Source organism: Poromitra crassiceps (genome assembly GCF_964638095.1).
Source record: "Poromitra crassiceps genome assembly, chromosome: 29".
In the NCBI taxonomy this organism is placed as follows: Eukaryota; Metazoa; Chordata; class Actinopteri; order Beryciformes; family Melamphaidae; genus Poromitra; species Poromitra crassiceps.
The window spans coordinates 14,205,948-14,225,534 of NC_139641.1; the positions used below are offsets into that span (position 1 = coordinate 14,205,948).

At 43.0% G+C, this 19,587-nt stretch overlaps 1 protein-coding gene across 1 annotated transcript; it reads right to left on the bottom strand.

The window, feature by feature from the left end:
- Positions 1–9,459: 9,459 nt before the first annotated feature.
- Positions 9,460–19,359, bottom strand: LOC310800141 (G patch domain-containing protein 3-like; the record flags this gene model as incomplete). Its single annotated transcript, XM_083662722.1, has 7 exons — positions 9,460–9,643; positions 10,347–10,477; positions 10,960–11,081; positions 15,526–15,585; positions 15,895–16,069; positions 17,883–18,337; positions 18,888–19,359. 7 exons carry the CDS (start codon positions 19,357–19,359, stop codon positions 9,460–9,462), a joined length of 1,599 nt encoding a protein of 532 aa, XP_083518848.1.
- Between the last annotated feature and the right edge of the window lie 228 nt (positions 19,360–19,587).

Consider the following 19,587-nt stretch of genomic DNA (forward strand, 5'->3'; position numbering starts at 1 on the left):
GTAAAATAAGCTTTGATTCTCATACAGATAATAATTTAAATAAATACCATAATTATCATCAACAAATGTGATAACCAGTATCATTGAACAAAGGCCTACAGGCTTCTTGACTTTTTCTGGAGCATTTGACTCCCCCCCCCCCCCCCCCCCCCCCTATCCTTTTCAGGGGAGGCTATGTTTAAATATGCATCAATAAGTAAACAGTTAACAGCTGATTCTTTTCTTTTGGCATCATCACAGTCATTTGTGAAAACTCAATTTTTATTATACAATCATTTCTGCAAAGTGCTTTGTGACAATATGCCTCACAAATAGGTTGTAATGTATTTGTATAGTCTTTCTTCAATAAAAGAAAAACAACTCTTTCAGTTGGTCGCACAGCACATGATTTGGTCTCTCCTTCTTCTATGGATTTGATTGTCGGTTGGCATCCTTAAATGGTGCATTACCGCCACCTACTGGACTTTGATGTCTTCTTCATAGTTAGGTTAGGTTTTTGCATTTGGCTACACTACAGGAACAACAATGGTGGGAGTATAAATAGGAGGACGAGGACAAGTGGCGCATCATCTCCAGAGTCTCTACCCTAGGAATCGAGCGCACAAGATTCCTAGTATAATAAAAGTTGAAGTTGTGTGTCTGTCTGTATCAGTGATGTGTGACGTCATCATCAGTGATGTCATAAATCCCTCAAAACTCATGCATTGTGACATTATCAGTGATATAACTCTTTCTCTACTATAATTGGAGGGCTGGCGGCACAGTGTGGCACACAATTGCTAGCCTGGGTAAACCCATCCCCCACGTGACCTGCTCTCAGACCTGTTCTCAGTCACTAGGGTCTGGAATCCCACCTATGTTAATCGATTTCTAGCGGTGGCGGTGGTAATAATAATAAGCATTTGACTCCCCCCCCCCCCCCCCTTATCCTTTTCAGGGGGGGCCAGATGGCTTCTTTTTATACTCTTATACTAACTATATTTTATTATTTTTGGATCACTTATTTTAATTGATTTTTAAATTGCAGAAACAAACAATTCTTCCCTTCCTTCCCCTCCCTCCCACCCTCCCCTGAGCCATCATTACATACGAAAACAATAGTGCTTTTACACTGTCTTCACTTATGTGTGTGCCTACTACCTCAGACTTCACAACACATTACATGTAATGGAACTGGATTTTGGTGGCCACCACTTCCACATTCTTGTTTCCCACGAAATACACACAATTAATAATTGATCAGTTCCCCATCATACAACATTTCTACCACTGATTGCACCAGTTCCAAATTCTTATGTTTACATTGACTACGGTCCCTACACTATTTGGTTATTACATTTATGTAGCTCCTGCATCTAAACACACACATGGGGGGGGGGGGGGTGCCCTACAACAGAACAGCCCCAAAGTGTCTACTCTTTCAACATTGCTTTCATATCCTTTTACAGGGTTGCTCATGGCTCGTCTGGACATTTTCTACCTGATGAACTTCCAGTGTTACTGACTGCATTCACGGGAACCGCAGCCTTTTCCATCGAAGGAATGACACTACACTCTGCTCTCGGCTTCATGTGTGGTCCAAGAAACGAGCCGTACATCACACCAAGCGCTGAAAAACTTCACACACAATTACTCATCATTGATGAAGTGTCTATGGTTGGTGCAGATCTGCTTTACTTCATTCATCGCCGGCTACAAGATATGACAGGCCTAAAAGTTCCACACTCGTGCTTTGGAGGCGTCAGCATCCTAGCTGTCGGCGACCTGTTCCAGCTACAGCCAGTTGGACAAAGCCACATATCTCAACTGCCCTCAGATGGCTATGCAAGGCTATATGGGTCGCTGTGGCAGGAACATCTGTCCCAAAGCTACTGACTTTTTTGCTATTTTTTCTTCAAAGACTCTTTGTATTGGGCTTCTAAATGTGTTTTTCCTCGGATTTTGGCACAAGGGATAGTAACATCTTGTCCTGTGTATTAATTAATAATAATAAACAACATGCCTACTTAACCTCAACCTGATCTGCTGCTGCTGCTGATGCATGTTACAAAAAAAAAGAATACTATAAAAAAACAGACCTTACACACAATCATTGTTTACTAAATAAAGTTTTAAATGGACGGACGGCATGGTGGCTCAGTGGTTAACACTGTTGCCTCACAGCAAGAAGGTCCCGGGTTCAAACCCCGGTCCGTCCCAGGTCCTTTCTGTGTGGAGTTTGCATGTTCTCCCCGTGTCCGTGTGGGTTTTCTCCGGGTGCTCTGGTTTCCTCCCACCATCAAAGAAAGACATGTATGTTAGGGTTAATACTCCGGTCAGTGCCCCTGTCCAAGGTACTGGCAAAATAACTGGAGTTGGTCCCTGGGCGCTGCACAGTGGCTGCCAACTGCTTCTAGTTCTAGGAAGGTTCCTAGTAGAGGATGGGTCAAATGCAGAGGATGAATTTCCCCATGGGGATAAATAAAGGATAACTTAACTTAACTTAAATCCATTAATTTCTCTACAGTCTATTCTTTAAAGCCTCTCTATACTATATCATTGTTATTACAGTGTTGTCATTAAAAGGCCCACCTTGCAGCAACAGAATTGTATTGATCAGCATTCATCCATCACTCATGCTTGTTGCCTTCTGCATTTCCTTCCAAAAACAGGTTTGGTCACCAAATGACAGCCACTTTAGTTGCCACTAACGGCCTATTATGAGCATGACTAACCCCTTGTCTTACCAGTGTTGCAATTACAACTACTTATCTGCATACAGTCATCTGCTTCTATCTGCACTGGTTAGGTGTAGCACAGCCTGGTGGAGATCTGCACTCCACCCAGTGCGCTTTTCTAGTTATCACAGTTTTCACTTCCATGACTGTGCACACCTCCACAGTAAGTGTGTGTGTGTGTGTGTGTGTGTGTGTGTGTGTGTGTGTGTGTGTTGTGAGTGAGTGACCAAATCATGTGCTGTGCAACCAAATGAAAAAGTTGTTTTTCTTTTATTGAAGAAAGGCTATAAAAATAGATTGCAAAAAAACTTGTAACGGACAAGCCCGTCTTTTATTGTCACACGAACACCAAAATACATGCATGCGGCCACAACACACTCAACTGCAACCTATTTGTGAGGCATATTGTCACAAAGCACTTTGCAGAAATGATTGTATAATAAAAATTGAGTTTTCACAAATGACTGTGATGATGCCAAAATAAAAGAATCAACTGTTTACTTATTGATGCATATTTAAACATGACCTCCCCTGAAAAGGATAGGGGGGGGGGAAGGGGGGAGTCAAATGCTCCAGAAAAAGTCAAGAAGCCTGTAGGCCTTTGTTCAATGATACTGGTTATCACATTTGTTGATGATAATTATGGTATTTATTTAAATTATCTGTATGAGAATCGAAGCTTATTTTACCATTGTGTTGAATCAAGGTTGCAAGAGATGTGAGCCAATAAAGCATTAATACAATGAAATGGTTTGGTGTTGGTTGTTCTTGGTGGTTTTGGTTAGGCTATGTTACTGTGGTAGACTCTGCTGTAACAAAGGAGGAGGTGGTAGGGAAAAAAGTAGATTTAATTTATTTTGTCCAAAAATCAGCCTCCTCAGTGCTGCTGAACCCGACTACAGGCTGTATGACGCAAGTACAACACATCCAGGATGGTAGTAACTCTTCACTTTTGGCATGTTGATAGTGTCTGACAGACACTATCCTTTAGTTAGGACCTAAAGGATCCCCCCTCCCCCCCTTTCCTCTGCTCCACCTGTCTGCATTAGTGCACTCCCCAGCAGAGCCCATATCAGGCTAGATGAGATTCTGGAGCGTGGGATGTAGGGCTGTCAAAATAGGCCCAAAATCATATTCGAATATTCCCTCTAAACAAAACATATTCGTTTGAATATATTAAAATACTGAAATAAATAAAAAGTGCGTGCGTGGCAAACCAATACAACCAGAGAGCTTATATAACTACTTGATATATTTATTTGAACATCAACTTTTTTTTATTTCAACATAAACATTGTTCCCCCCCCCATATTTATTGAGTCAGTAATACAGTAGTAGCCTACACTTTTGTACTGTTTTTAAATACCAGAAATGATTATTATAGACAAATAGACACAGCTTCTCCTTATATTGGTTTTTAGTGTGTTTACTGCATCATGGAAGCTATTGAACTAAAACAGGAATTTTCCACAAAAATATTAATATAAAATACAAGAAGCACTAAAATCGACAAACAAGTTAGAGCTACGTTACGTCAACAGCTACAGAGAATACATTTGCCGTTACCGTTATGTTACATTACATGGAAGGTTATACACGGGAAGATTACTGGAACAATTTCATTACACACAACAAAATGTCACAACTTTTCATAAACTTTCAAGGATTTGAACAATTCCATGAGTTTTACAGGCCTGGAAATCAAGTTTTTGAAATCCCATGACTTTTCCAGGTTTTCCATGGCCGTGGGAACCCTGAGTTAAATGTTTCTCTCTTCAAGTCTCCTTTAGAACCAAAACCTTTACCACAGACGGAATTACATTGTTTACTCTCCTGTGTGGACTATCATGTGTCTCTTCAAGGATCCTTTACGACCAAAACTTTTACCACAGACTGAGCAATTAAATTGTTTATCTCCTGTGTGGACTATCATGTGTCTCTTCAAGTTTGCTTTATGACCAAAACTTTTACCACAGAGTGAGCAATTAAATTGTTTATCTCCTGTGTGGACTACCATGTGTCTCTTTAAGTATCCTTTCTGACCAAAACCTTTACCACAGACTGAGCAATTAAATTGTTTATCTCCTGTGTGGACTACCATGTGTTTCTTCAAGTCTCCTTTCTGACCAAAACCTTTACCACAGACTGAGCAATTAAATTGTTTATCTCCTGTGTGGATTATCGTGTGTCTCTTCAAGTCTCCTTTCTGACCAAAACTTTTACCACAGAGTGAACAATTAAATTGTTTATCTCCTGTGTGGACTACCATGTGTGTCTTCAAGTGTTCTTTCTGACCAAAACTTTTACCACAGAGTGAACAATTAAATTGTTTATCTCCTGTGTGGACTATCATGTGTGTCTTCAAGGATCCTTTGTGACCAAAACCTTTACCACAGAGTGAACAATTAAATTGTTTAGCTCCTGTGTGGACTACCATGTGTCTCTTCAAGTCTGCTTTACAACTAAAACCTTTACCACAGAGTGAACAATTAAATTGTTTATCTCCTGTGTGGACTATCATGTGTTTCTTCAAGTCTGCTTTACAACTAAAACCTTTACCACAGACTGAGCAAATACATTGTTTGTCACCTGTGTGGACTATCATGTGTCTCTTCAAGTGTGCTTCATTAGCAAATATTTTACCACAAACTGAGCAGCTGTGTTTCTTCCTTGGAACTTCACTGTTTTTCTGTGAGCCTAAACCTGACTGAAGTTCACTAGTTTCCACCCATTCATCATCATTGTCTTCAGTCTCAGAAGAGTCTGAAGTCTTGTCATCACTAGTTGGTTGTGAATTACTAGCTAGATGTAAGTATATAAAGTTCCTGGCTGGTTCTGATACTCCACAGTCCTCTTCATCAGCTTCTGTTTTCATCTGTTCAGTTGAGCAGGTGGCTACAGGCTCTGCCTCTCTGTTCTCTTCAGTTTGGCTTTGATGAAGCTGTGAGGACTGAGGTTTCTCTTCCTCCTCTTCACTCTTCACAGGGACAACAGAGAATGGGAACATGGTGATATCAGCCTCCTCCAGCCGTTGAAGCTGCTCTCCCTCCCTCCTGATCCAGAGTTCCTCCTGTTCCTCTTTAATGTCTGGGGGCTCTGGTCCCTCCTGAAGCTGCTCTCCCTCCTGACTGGTCCGGGGCTCATCTTTAATGTCTGGGGGCTCTGGTCCCTCCTGAAGTTGCTCTCCCTCCCTCCTGATCCAGAGTTCCTCCTGTTCCTCTTTAAAGTGTGGGGGCTCTGGTCCCTCCTGAAGCTGCTCTCCCTCCCTCCTGATCCAGAGTTCCTCCTGTTCCTCTTTAATGTCTGGGGGCTCTGGTCCCTCCTGAAGCTGCTCTCCCTCCCTCCTGATCCAGAGTTCCTCCTGTTCCTCTTTAATGTCTGGGGGCTCTGGGTCCTCCTGAAGCTGCTCTCCCTCCCTCCTGATCCAGAGTTCCTCCTGATCCTCTTTAATGTCTGGGGGCTCTGGGTCCTCCTGAAGCTGCTCTCCCTCCTGACTGATCCAGAGTTCCTCCTGTTCCTCTTTAATGTCTGGGGGCTCTGGTCCCTCCTGAAGCTGCTCTCCCTCCCTCCTGATCCAGAGTTCCTCCTGTTCCTCTTTAATGTTTGGGGGCTCTGGTCCCTCCTGACTGATCCAGAGTTCCTCTTTAATGTGTGGGGGCTCTGGTCCCTCCTGAAGCTGCTCTCCCTCCTGACTGCTCCGGGGTTCCTCTTTAATGTCTGGGGACTCTGGGTCCTCCTGGTCGAGACTGGGGCTCCACTCCTGCTGCTCAGCGGGAACTAACAGCTGATGGAGGTCTGGAGGCAAGGCTTCTCTGTGTATCCGCACAGCGTCCAGCAGTTTATCTTCATCACCCGCAGTTAGGTGCTGCTTCACCACAGCTCTCAGCTTCTGGACTTTAGACATTTTAATTTTCACACAGTGACAGGAACTTTTCCTCCTGAACTTTACTGACAAACTTCCTTCAAAGCTCCAATAGCTTCACAGCTAACGTTAGCTTCACAGCTAAACCATTCATCTGAGTCCAGTGAGTCTTCTTCCTCTGATCAACGGAGCCCTGGTTCCACTTCATATATTCGTGATAATATCGTCCGCACATACGAGTCTTCTGTTTGTAAATTAAACTTCTTAAAGTATTATAAACGGGAAATAGGCTAGTATGCTACTGCTAGTGCTAACGTTACCCTTTTGTTGTTACAAGCATATATCTATGGTTACAAGAACGTTTGCATGATGGCCGCTTCAACACGTCACCCAATACCCAGAATGCCTTGGGGTAAGAAATGCGAGCGGGGTCGGGGGGAGGGAGGTGATGGGGGAGGGGCGCAGTGAGAACCTGCTGAGAACACAACAAAACTGCTGCCTACGCACTGTAGGGCTACGTTGATGTAGAAAAAATATATATATTTTTAAGGAAGTAATCATTACTTACTGGTTCGTTAACATTGTAACTAATGGTCGTTCTTAAGTACCGTAACTACTATTAAGGAACTACCTATTAATACCCTACTGCCGCGGAATCACACCAATCCTCCTAGTCCATCTGATGAACCTTAACGGGAATACTGTAGGCTACTAATTTATAAATATTAATTTAAATTTTTAAATTTTTGACTGTTTATAATTCATTGGTAACTTCTTCCCTAATACCTCATACCAACATTTCATACCTATTCGAATTTTAACCCCTCAAATGCCAGTGTACAGTAAGTACAGTAAAAAAATAATAAGTAGGCCTACATAAAAAAAAAAAGTTATTTTTTTCCCCCCTTTCCATAAAGACAAACTGGCTTTGGGTCTGATATTATGGACAGGTTGGGGTGTTTTACAAAAGTCACCACTGCAAGATGCCTAGTGTCAAAGATTGGCAGGAATGATGTCACAATACCTATGACATCACTAGCCTATGACATCATCAGTGATGTCATGAGATGATTTTTGGTCAATAATGTCACTGATGATGTCACCGACATTGTGACATCATCAGTGGGTTTTTGTATTTTTTTGTAAAAATAGTATTTTTTCATATTTTGAGCCAAAAATCCAAAAAGCGCATGTTTTGGACTACCAGCCATTTTCCCCAAAAAACACAAACGAGCTTTAGTCCAGCATCTATCCTGGTCTAAAGGCTTCAAATCAGTAGTGTGGACTGTCAAATTCAGTTTTCTAATATTTTCCCATCTTTGGCATAGGAATCAGTTTTTTTTACATTTCATGTAAACTGTATGGAATTGATTGCTATGCCAAAACTGGGGGAATATGGGGAAATAGGCAAACACAGTAGAAACTACAATTTTAACCCCTTGAGTCAAGGTGAGATGTGTAACATCAAGGAAATAATGATTTTTTGAAAAATTTGCTGGAAGTCCAAAAAAAAAGTTATTTTTGTGCAAAATTAACATTGAAATCAATGTGACAACTATGCAATGGACTTTGAGACCATGTAACTCCCCCAAAGTTTCTACCAACTCCAAGGTTAGATATTAAGGTCAAAGTTCAAGGTATTTGGTCCAGGATGCCCGCTGAAACAAATGAAATAAATTAATTTTGTTAAAATTTGCTGGGAGTACCAATAGAGTGTTTTCAATGGAAGTCAATGGGTCCATCAGATGGATTAGGAGTAAATTGAGGAGTATTTTTGAAACAAGGTCTTAGGATCGTAGAAAGATGATAGATATGATTGATTTTTGTCAAATACCCCCCAAAAAATACCTAGCCTTAATTTCAGACCATTTAAGCAAAAAATGTCGAAACGGCCCATACGCGACTACAGGAAATATCCATCAGATGGACTAGGAGGGTACAAGGGACTATTCATGAACTATTCATGAACTAATGATTAGTTCCTGACTAGTTCCTCAATAACTACCCATTTTTTGTGTTACAGTATTGTAAAGTGTTACCGACTGATGTAGGAAAAATGTGATCCTGTATTGCATACTCCGGTAAAGTAGGTGGCGGTATGCTCCTTTACAATTAGATTGCAATCTGCCAAAAAACGCAAAGAAGAAGAAATCAGCCAAATCAACTTCCGGATGACTTCGATATACAAAATAGTGTAAGAAGAGAGCATTGTTATTTAGGGAGTGAGAGAAGACACACAGTTGTGATGACTAGATTGAGACTGGGGCACTGTGGACTGGCATGGGACTTGTGCAACATGCAAAAAACAACAAACTGTGAAACATGTACTCATGGAATGTAACTGTTACACACAAGAAAGAGAAAGGATGTATGCTGCTGTATTAAGCCTGGGCACAAAGACTGTATCAATGAAGAGCCTGCTGAATCCCACTGAGAATCAGGCAAGGACTGTGAAAGCAGTCCTTGAATTCATCGCTGCCACAGGAGTACTTCTGTGGAATTAGAAACACCATAAACAGTAATATTTCCGACCAGTGAGAGGCAGCAATGTGCCGTAAGGCATCTAGTCTGCCGGAAAGCTATCAGAAGAAGAAGAAGAATCCACGCCATGACGTTTGTTGGCTGACGGTAAAAGTGAACTAGCAGCTCCGTTCTTGTTTTCTTTTTTGACAAAAAAGCGAGTTAATCGACTTCATGGGTCGTTTCCGTTTAACTAACAAATATGTTATAAAGTGAGTGAGCATAAAATTAAGGAGAACAGTAAAAACGTAAAATGACAAAGTCAGGACAACTGGAACGAAACGTTTGACAACCATGTTTTAATAGAGCAGAGTGGTGTATAAATAACTAAAATGAAACAGGAAAAAGGTTTACAAAAAGTCATCTTCGTGGTCCAATGGTGCCACCTGGCTGCCAGCCTCTGTACTTCATACTGGTGTTTGGTTGGCGTCTCACTAAGGTATCGCCTCGATCTATGTCTTTGGGTTGATCGAACACTGTGGTTATATGAAAGCCTGGTCTGGCCTTCTTTACAGGGCCGGAGTTCAACTTCTCTCCATGATACCTGCACAAAAACACAGGAATGCTCATTAGCATCATGAAAGCATTCTGAAATGACCATGTCCTCTCAGCGCTCATATAGCGTGTTGGTATGTAATGTAATTTTTTATTCAGTCATTATAAATAACATAATCACAGTATAAACACAGTCAAAACAACCAGAGACTGAACAGGCTCAGGCAGAAGCAAAATGCTTGCCTGACCTCATTTCTACTCAGTTAAGCTCTCCTCCAAAATGAAAGAAAAAATAACAGAAAAGTAATTTGCAACAGTCAATGTTTACAACACATTTTTTTTTTTTAACAGCATCAGAAACATTTATTCACACTTATAACGCTCAAAAATAGCTTCAGAAACCTTCTTTTTTTTTAAACCAAAAGCGAATTACACATCTTCAAATTTATATGTGCATCATTCTAAAGTTTCACCCCAACAGTAGAAACACATCTCCTTTTAATCTCTTTTTTAGCTTTTTGCACATTAAACTTGCACACACCTCTTAGATCGTACTTGCTGTCCCGTATAGAAAATAACTTTTGCACAGAGAATGGGAGTGACTTTGATTTTGCTTTAAACATTATTTGCATTATCTTATAATAGAACAAGTCGTTACATTTCATGACACGGGAATTTAGAAACAGTGGATTTGTGACAGGACATCATTAGTTCTGTTTTGTCAAGTCTGTATTTACTTAGTTTTTACTCACCCAAAGCCCCTTTTGCACTTGGGATGTTGTCCGTCATGTCCGTCAAGGGCGTCTGGGATCCCAGCCTGACTGTTCCCCAGACCTTCACCGTCCTTCCAGCCCTGCATCTCCATCACACGCCGGCCAAAGCCCTAACCCAAGAGAAGAGATGTTGAAAACATGTCTAGTATAGAGACACTGCATGAAATAGGCCACGCCCATCACGGGGGAAAAGCTCTGTTCATTTCCACACACCAGCATCATTTTCCTTGAATTAAACAGAGCTAAAAGCTGTTGTGTGGTGGGGCCGCGCAGACAACAAATGTAAAAAATTGCCAGTTCAAGTTTTTTTGTACTCCTGAGCAAAACAAGGAAGCCATTGGGAATTGACGAGAAGAAAAATGTGGATCTAGCTGTCAAGGAAGTAAGTTGGAGTGTTCATCTTCCGTATATACAATCTTTTTGTGCAACACGCAACCATGCACGCGACATAGGAGAACGCCAGGATTGGAGAGGGGGTTTCTGTTTTCCCCCGTCTTGGGCGTGGCTTCTGAATGATGACGCGTTACGCAGTGTCTCTATAGGCTCCATACACAGATTGGAGTCAAATCAACTGTTGTGGAGACCTCCTTACCTTAGTGAACTTCTCAAAGCTGCCGATCGTCTGGCTGTGTCCTGACCTATCTTCAAGTCCGTCCCTCAGCCTCTTTTCATAGCGCATGCGGACGTAGTCGCGGGAATCCATGTCTCCTCCATCTGTGGGAGGAAGATCTGAGTTCAAGGCAATCTGGCTCCACATGAACAATTAAGGAGCATTCTCAGACCAGCCTAGTTCTTGATTTGCACCAAATGCAACATTGTTGAGTTTTTCAGCTGGTTTTGGTTCAGTTTCACACCAGGTCAAAAGCAAGCGGACCACATAGCGCTGCCAACCGTCCCGGATTGGCTGGGAGAAAATGTAAATTCCCACTTCCCAGATATTTTGTATTGACAGCTGAAATGATAAGAATGTGACTGTGCGCGCGTGCTTTAGCCTACTCCCTTTTATATACAGTCTATAGAGACACTGCATGAAATAGGCCACGCCCATCACGGGGGAAATCGCTTCGTTCAGTCCCATTCACCAACGTCATTTTCCTTGAATTAAACATAGCTAAAAGCTGTTGTGTGGTGGGCTGCGCACACAATAAATGTAAAAATCGCCAATTAAAGTTTTTTTGCACTCCCGCAAAACAAGGAAGCCATTGAGCATTCGCAAGAAGAAAATGTGAATTTAGCTGTCAAGGAAGTAAGTTGGAGTGTTCATGATCTTTGTGTGCAACTACGTGACATACTGTAGGAGAACGCCAGCGCGTCTGATGCCATCTGTCTGATGTTACACCAGCGTTATTTTCATTCATTTAAACGTGCCTAAAAGCTCATGTCATAGTATTTCACTTCAGGCCACTGTGTGTGGGATCGTTTATCCAGCGTTGTTTGGGCAATGAAAAGGGACACTGCTCCAGGCCAACTGAGTTCATTTTCTCGATGTACCTTTCCCTCTCCATTGGAGGAAGTGTACTGAAATAATCTTTTGACATTATCTAAAAAGAAAACTGTCCGAATCCCTGTAAAACCCCGCAAAACTATTTATATCTGATGAGAGTTCCTCCGTTCGCCCCGGTTAGCCGCGGTTTGTTTTGCCAGCTGCAGTCGTCAGGCAGTGCTTCCTTGTGTTTTCCCCCGTCTTGGGCGTGGCTTCTGAATGATGACGCGTTTTGCAGTGTCTCTATGGTCGAGACCGGTGTGCGTATTTGCCATTGGGTGATGGTGACAGCGAATGTGTGTGTGTGAGAGAGAGAGACAGACAGACAGACAGACGGAGGAAGGGAGACGTCGGGTGCCAACCACAGCAGCAACCAGAATGTGCATCTGAACAGCCCTCTGTCTGAATCCCCAAATCTGAACCGATGTCTGTCATTCAACTCGCTCTGTATTCTCAAGGTCCCGCACGACATTTCCCTGTGTCAAGCATGCTTCTATCAAGAGTCGGGCTAAGGCGGCGTTCACGCCCAAAGCGCTTTTTTCAGTCAGAACGCTATGAAAATCATGTGGAGAGCGCTTCCATTGTGCACAAAACACAGCGCACGGAGCGGTTTTTTTGTGCTCCGTTTGTTTTCCCCTGTAGTGGCGTGCAGTACGGATCAGAACACAAGACCACACGGACGGTAGCCAGCTGGTTTTGTCTGTTTGATGTTGTTCACTGTCAACATGAAAGCCAGATTATTGCTAAGTCTGGCAGCAGCAGAGGTTGAAAATCCCTCGGGAGGAGAAAATGTAGGAAGAGTGAAAAAGACGAACAGGGCGCTTTTCCTCAATGTTCAACTTTTTTCAGCTTAAAAACGCCCACAGCGCTCCTCCAAAAACAACAAGACGCCACCAGCGCTGAAACACTCATTAAAAGTTAATTAAAAGAGGAGCACGTCTAGCGTGTCCTTGCATAGAGAATTAATTGCAGAAAGACCCTGGCAGCTCCAAAAACGCGTTTGGTCTGAATGTAGCCTAATATGTGTCATTAACGCGCGGTCATTTGGTAAAAAATAAAAATAAAACCTTCGAAACTTCTGCCTAAAGTAGGCTACTATCATGGAGAATATATATATATATACATATATATATATATATATATATATATTCCCCCCCCCCGATTTTTTATCCCATTTTATCCCCCATTAGTGCTCATTTGATTTCTCTGTCCTGGTTGCTGCTCCATCCTCTGCAGATCTGGGGAGAGCCGAAACTGGCTCCATGCTTCCTCCGAGACATGTTAGCAGTTAGCCAGCCGCTTCTTTTCACCTGACAGAGGAAGCTTCACCGGTAGGACATAGCACGTGGGAGGTTCACGCTATTCCAACCGGTTCCCCTCCCTCTGAACAGGCGCCCTCAACGACCAGAGGATGAACCACATTAGCAACCAGGATATTAAGAAGGAAACCCCCGGGAGGCACGGGGAGAACATGCAAACTCCACACAGAGAGGCCCTTTTGACGACCCCACCCGGGCGGTGGGCACTCGAGGACATGCGGACGGGCACGCATTTCTTCAGCGTTCACATCGTCCCAGGTGGGAATCGAACCCACGACCTTCGAGCTGTGAGGCGATAGTGCTTACCACTGCACCACCATACCTCCTCAATATCATGGAGAATATGACCGCTGTCAAGAATAAAATAATAACTTATAAAGATGCTGCGATCAGACAATCTTATCACATAAGAAAGCAATCATGCAAAAAAATATCCCCAAAGAATAATCCACCGTTTCGCCAGCCAACAAAACAGCATGTGAAGAATGAAGATGTTGTTTTTGGGGCCGTTGTGCAGAATGCACAGCAGGGCCCTTACATTCCACTCTGTCGCCCAGACCATTTTAGCATGGATTCACGGAGGATTCAGGCGATGTAATGTCTTTCCGCTTTCCAGTCCGGTAGGTGGCGGTAATGCACCTCTGGCTAATATTGTGGCTAGCTCGTTCAGAGAGTTCCACAAGAGCCGGTCGTCGGACATTTCACCGTCTGGTGCCTCTCTCGATCCGACTAGGAATTTATTGATTTGATTTTTGAGGAGTTGACATGTATCGTCTTTTTTGTCCTAATGTAAAGCAGCTGTGAATGTGACTAATCGTTTGCTCCTCGGACTAGGGCTGTCCCGGCGAGTCGACGTAATCGATGACGTCGACGCACGCTACGTGCCTCGACGCGCCCCAATCGTCACAAAATAAAAATAGTGTAGCTCATGTTTGCGGCTAACTGTTACTTGTCGTTACTTTACATGGCAGTATAATGCCACTGAATGACCAAATTGATTTAACTTTTAACCATTTCGATTTCCACTTTCCATACGGACCGCTAGCATTGGTTAGTTGTTAACGTCGTGACAATTTATAACGTTTATAACATACTCCGACTGGTTTGCGGTGTTGCGCAACAGATCCAACCCCTGGCTGTATTCAGACTGATAGTATAAACCGGAAGCTGGAGCACGTTATAAACATTATAAATATAGTCACGTTATAAAATAACCAATGCTGGCGGTCCGTATGGAAAGTGGAAATCGAGATGGTTAAAAGTTAAATCAATTTGGTCATTCGGTGGCGTTTTACTGCCATGTAAAGTAACGACAAGTAACAGTTAGCCGCTAACATATTAGCCACATTACCCATCAGCGGAGCGTCATTTGACGTCAGCACACTCTTCCAAACATGTCGCGTGCCTCATTCCAGTCGATTCCACGATTTCAGACGGACAAGCCCGTCTTTATTGTCACACGATTACACATCAACACATGCACGGATGGCCACAAACACACACATGCTTCCAGTGCGCATTCCCATGCTTTCACATGGACCCATGTTGGGTGTGGATGCTACTAACAGTCTTGTGTCTGGATGATGTGTGTACAGTAAATGTGTGTGACCATCTTACATGGAGCATTTTGTCTTTCTCCAAAATTAAGAGCACTGTTACTGTAAATTGCACACCATTGTACTGTAAGATGATGATTTTATGTTGGACTGCTGCTAAACTCAGTTGACATTGCACAAGGTTTTTGGTATTCCTCCTGAAAGTGACTTGAATTTAATTTATTCTACTATTTTATTTTGAATTGCACTATATTCATTTTATTTGAGGCTCTTGCTTTAATTTTATTTGATAGATTTAATGTTGGACTGTTAAAGAGAATGAGATGGTTAAATAATATAGACATCAGCAGGTGGTGGTGGAGGTGAGTCAGAAAATATTAGTGTTTTACCTATATGGCTACATCTGGGCAAGAGCAGTGCCACTCACTCAGCAAATTGATGGTTAAGACTGAAAAACAGTCTAATCTTAATGTAAATGGTCCTCTAATCTGGTTTCAAGGGGCCAAAATTTTAGACTGAACACAAATGACTCTACACCTTGGCAGAGTTCTGCACTTTACTGAGCACACCATGCCCTATGCCAGGTTTCGACCTGGCCTTGTTTTAACCATAAAATGCTCGTCCTCAGCCCGATTACCCACAATGCAGCTGGCTATGGCAGCTGTTGAATCAAAAATGATCTTGGTCGGATCACCAAATGAGGCAGGTACTGAAAACGCCCTAACACTTTGTGCATTTTCTGTTTGGTTCCATTTGTCAACCGAGGGAATGACAGTTGAATAATAGTGCATTTTAATTACCTTTGTCATAATAAACGCTCATGTCAACATCCCAGTCGTCTGCTGTTTGTTCATCAAAATCTAAAGAAAGGGGAGTAAAGAGACATCATCAATATTTCATCAAGTAAACATAATTCATGTATGGCAGTGGTATTCAACCCTGGTCTTCTAAACCCAGAGTATTACTGGTTTTCTTGGATTTTAGATCTGGGACGTCAGGTGAACGCAGTTAACCAATAACCACCTAATAGGACAGAAAACCAGCATTACTCTTTGTCTGAAGGACTGAAGTTGGGAACAATTGAGTTATGTCTTGATCCAAGAACATTTTTTTTTTTTTTTTTTTACAACCGTTATGTTAATGTTAGTTTGTGTGAAGTGTCTGTATACCTCCTTCTTCCTCCTGCCAGTACTGGGCATCAGTGTAGAACACCAGGCCTGAACCACCCTTTTCCCATTTCAGCTCAATCTCCTCTTCATAGAGCCTCTCCTTGCTCCGCTCCTGGCTCGTTACGTCCTCGTGCAAAGCTTCATGGCGCTCCCACTCCTCACATCGGTCATCATCCTGCACCCGAGGAGGAGAAGAACAAATGATGATAGCAATTCTTCCAGCAAAATACCACAGCCCCCTAGACATCCTATCACTAATACACTATGATTTTTTCCCCACATTGACTACTGCTTAACGAGCTGGTCGTTGGCATGTAAAACAGCTCTTAAGCCAATTGAATCTTTATTTAAAAAAGCCCTAAAGATCTTCGATAAAAAAACAATCTTTACCCATATCATCATGGGTCAACATTATAAAGAAGTATGATTTCCTTGATTTTGACCATTTTAACACGTTGAGTGCCAATGACGAGATATCTCGGCTTACAGGATCCAACCGTTGAGTGCCAAGGACGAGATATCTCGGCTTACATAAACATTTTTTTTTTTTGACGGTGGGACATCGATCAACCCCTTTTACGTCTCCTATACCAATATTGGAGGAAGAGAATGTGTATAATCTATTTTACCGACCAGCTAGGTGGCGACAGTGCTCTCCAGACAGAGAGAAAGCAGAGCAAAAAACAGCCGCGGGTCCGCGGGAGAAAGCCATTCTAATTTTCAAGGAAATAGCTGGGCGAAAACGCTTTCGATTTCACACACACACACACACACACACACACACACACACTCGAGTACCTTTGAGCATAAATAAGACCAGAATCGCAAAAGCTTCTTCAAAGCTCTCAGCCGACACCTCAAGAAACGAACGAGCCCGTTTTACAGTAATCCAGACTGCCCGAGAGCGGCCGCGGAGCCAGCAGGAGCCAGCAGCAGCAGCACAGACGGAGGGAGGAGTTTGGAGACACACACACACACACACACACACACACACACACACACACACACACACAATACAGTATACAGACTTGCCCAAGGGCACCCATAATCACAGGCACGTGAGGTGGTTCTAAAAATCCATTTATCTCAAAACTCTCTGAAAATATCTGAAACCATGCTGTACTCAACGGCTAATATCTACATAACTACTAACTCTACAAACTAACTATTTTAGACAGAGAAAGCACACATTCTATTAGTTCTTTTTAGATGATTGGTGTTCACGAAGTCTTAACAGAAAAGAATCCTCGGCTCTTGTAAAATGAGCCAGAATCCTCAAAAAAAAACCTGGCAGAACCTACCTACAGCATTGAAAAAAGGGCTGGCAGTCAATGTGTTAAAACCTTCAGACAGGCCTGTTTTGTTTTTAAGTGTCTCCATGGTCTCGCCCCACCCCCTCTGGGAGAGTTTTTTAAACGGAGGTCCGTGGAGGGCATGACCACCAGGGCGTGCCTAAGAGGAGACTGTGAGCTGGGCCAGAGACGCACCACTTTGGGGAAGAACGTCCTGTCCATTGTGGGCAGAAAGATATGGAACAGTCTCCCGGCCACAGTGAGGGAATGTCCCACTTACCCTACTTTTAAAGTCAAAATCAAGGAATGGCTCAAAACGACACAACAGTGCACCCATATTCAATAGCCTTCTCTTGGACATTTTATTTTTCTATCATTTTATTATCTTATCTGTTTGTGTGTATTGCTTCTATTCTGTGTATGTATTGTTATCCCTTGTGCATTTTTATTAGATTGCTTTTTTATTCCCGTATTCTGTATTTATCTTGTAGTTTTTAGTTGTTGATGTCCCGACGACTGCGGGTGAAAATTAGCTTGGGCTAACCCCGGCACTTTTACCGTTGTCACGTATGGATGATTCTGTACATGTATAACTGTCTTATTAATGTGCACTGTCCTGTCCAAATAAACAATAAAGTAAAGTACGGTAAGTAAAGTAAGTAAGGTAAGTAAGGTGCAAACAGATATAAAACCCACATCATTTGCATTTGACTGCACATCCTCCTCCTCCTCCTCCGGGTCATCGGTGTCGTCTGTTGTTTCTCGGTGGTCACCTAGCTGCTTGGCTCGTGAGGATGGAGCGACCACACCGCCTGGCCCTGATATTTCATGTCCAGCAGCTGTGAAGATATTCTCTTCTGTGGCTGGTACTGTGTGGGCGTCGTAGTACTGGAAAGGCACATTGCCATAGCGGCGGTTGGAGCTGGTCTTGGGGAAAGTGAGGCCCAACTTGCGGATGAGACGCGGAGGCAGACGGCACGACTGGATGAGCTGCAGGAATACTTTCACCGGTGTGCCCACGTTCCCATTGTGCATCAGGGAGGGTGGGTTTAACTCACATAAGCCTCGGAGGTCAGCCTCTGTGAAACGTTCTGTTAAGGACACGCGGTGCCGCTGCTCACACTTTGTCTTATAAGGGAAGCACTCCTCATCTGAAAACATAATAACAAGAGTTACAAAGTGCTTTATGATAATATTAACATTAAAAAAAGACAAAAGATGTAAGGTGACAAACATAATATCGACGTGGAAAACACTGATCAACTTAAAAACAACAAACCTTGAGACAACCACTAAGCAGAGAGACTGATCTAATAATTTACTTTTCTTCAACCCAACATCCTCAGACAAGAACTCATATAGGGTGGGTAATTAGGACACACTGAGGCCATTTACACCTGGCGCTAACATGTGTTTTCTGTGATCAGATTGCAATCAGATTGTGTTTTATCACTTGAAATGCCAGGTGTAAACACCCCCAAAACGCATTGAAGAAGGATTGCAATCTGATCGGCCAAACCACCTCCGGAGGTGGTCAGGGATGCATTGTGTACACATTGAACACAAGTGTAAATGCAATGTGTCCTCTCAATCTGGATACAGCAACTTTATGCGGATTGAGAGGACAACCATTTCTGCAATCTGATTGCAATCAACAAACAACAAACACAAGGTTGGTTGACCCGACGTCTACTAACTAACCTGTGTCATATGAAACTTTGACTCTCTTGATAACACAGCGTCTCGCCAGCCAGCTTCCTTTCGAGTCAATCCACTGGTTCCCTGAGTACATCTTGATCAATCTGTCCGCTTCCTTGGCATCGTGGACTGAGACTATACAGCAACAGGATTTCACGCGTGGCTTCGACGAGGAGGAATAGTCTTGTTTTGTGGTCTCCGAGGAGGAGATCGAGCTGTCCACCGTGCTCTCATCCGACGGGCCACCAGGTCCTCCAGCTCCTCCGTGTGTCGGCTCGTCGGACTCCTGCTTTGAGCCCTCCTCCTCCTCCTCCTCTTCGGTCTCTCTGAGAACCTCTGGTCGGTGTCGGTAGTGGAAACACTGGAACCCACCGCTTTCTATCAACTGGCTGAAGTAATTTCTGAGGTCCGCTGAACGAAAGGCGACAGGAATGTTGCTAATTGCGAGATACACAAGTGGTACGGAGTCCGCCATGATTGTTTGTTTCTGTGAGCTGTGAGCTGTAGTATCGTCCTACGTCATCAGTATCGTCCTACGTCATCGGAACGCGACGTGCCAAGCGTGCGTCAGATCACGTGAGCACTGGGTGTCGTGTGGAAGCGGCCATCATGCAAACGTTCTTGTAACAACACAGAGTAACGTTAGCACTAGCAGTAGCATACTAGCCTATTTCCCGTTTATAATACTTTAAGAAGTTTAATT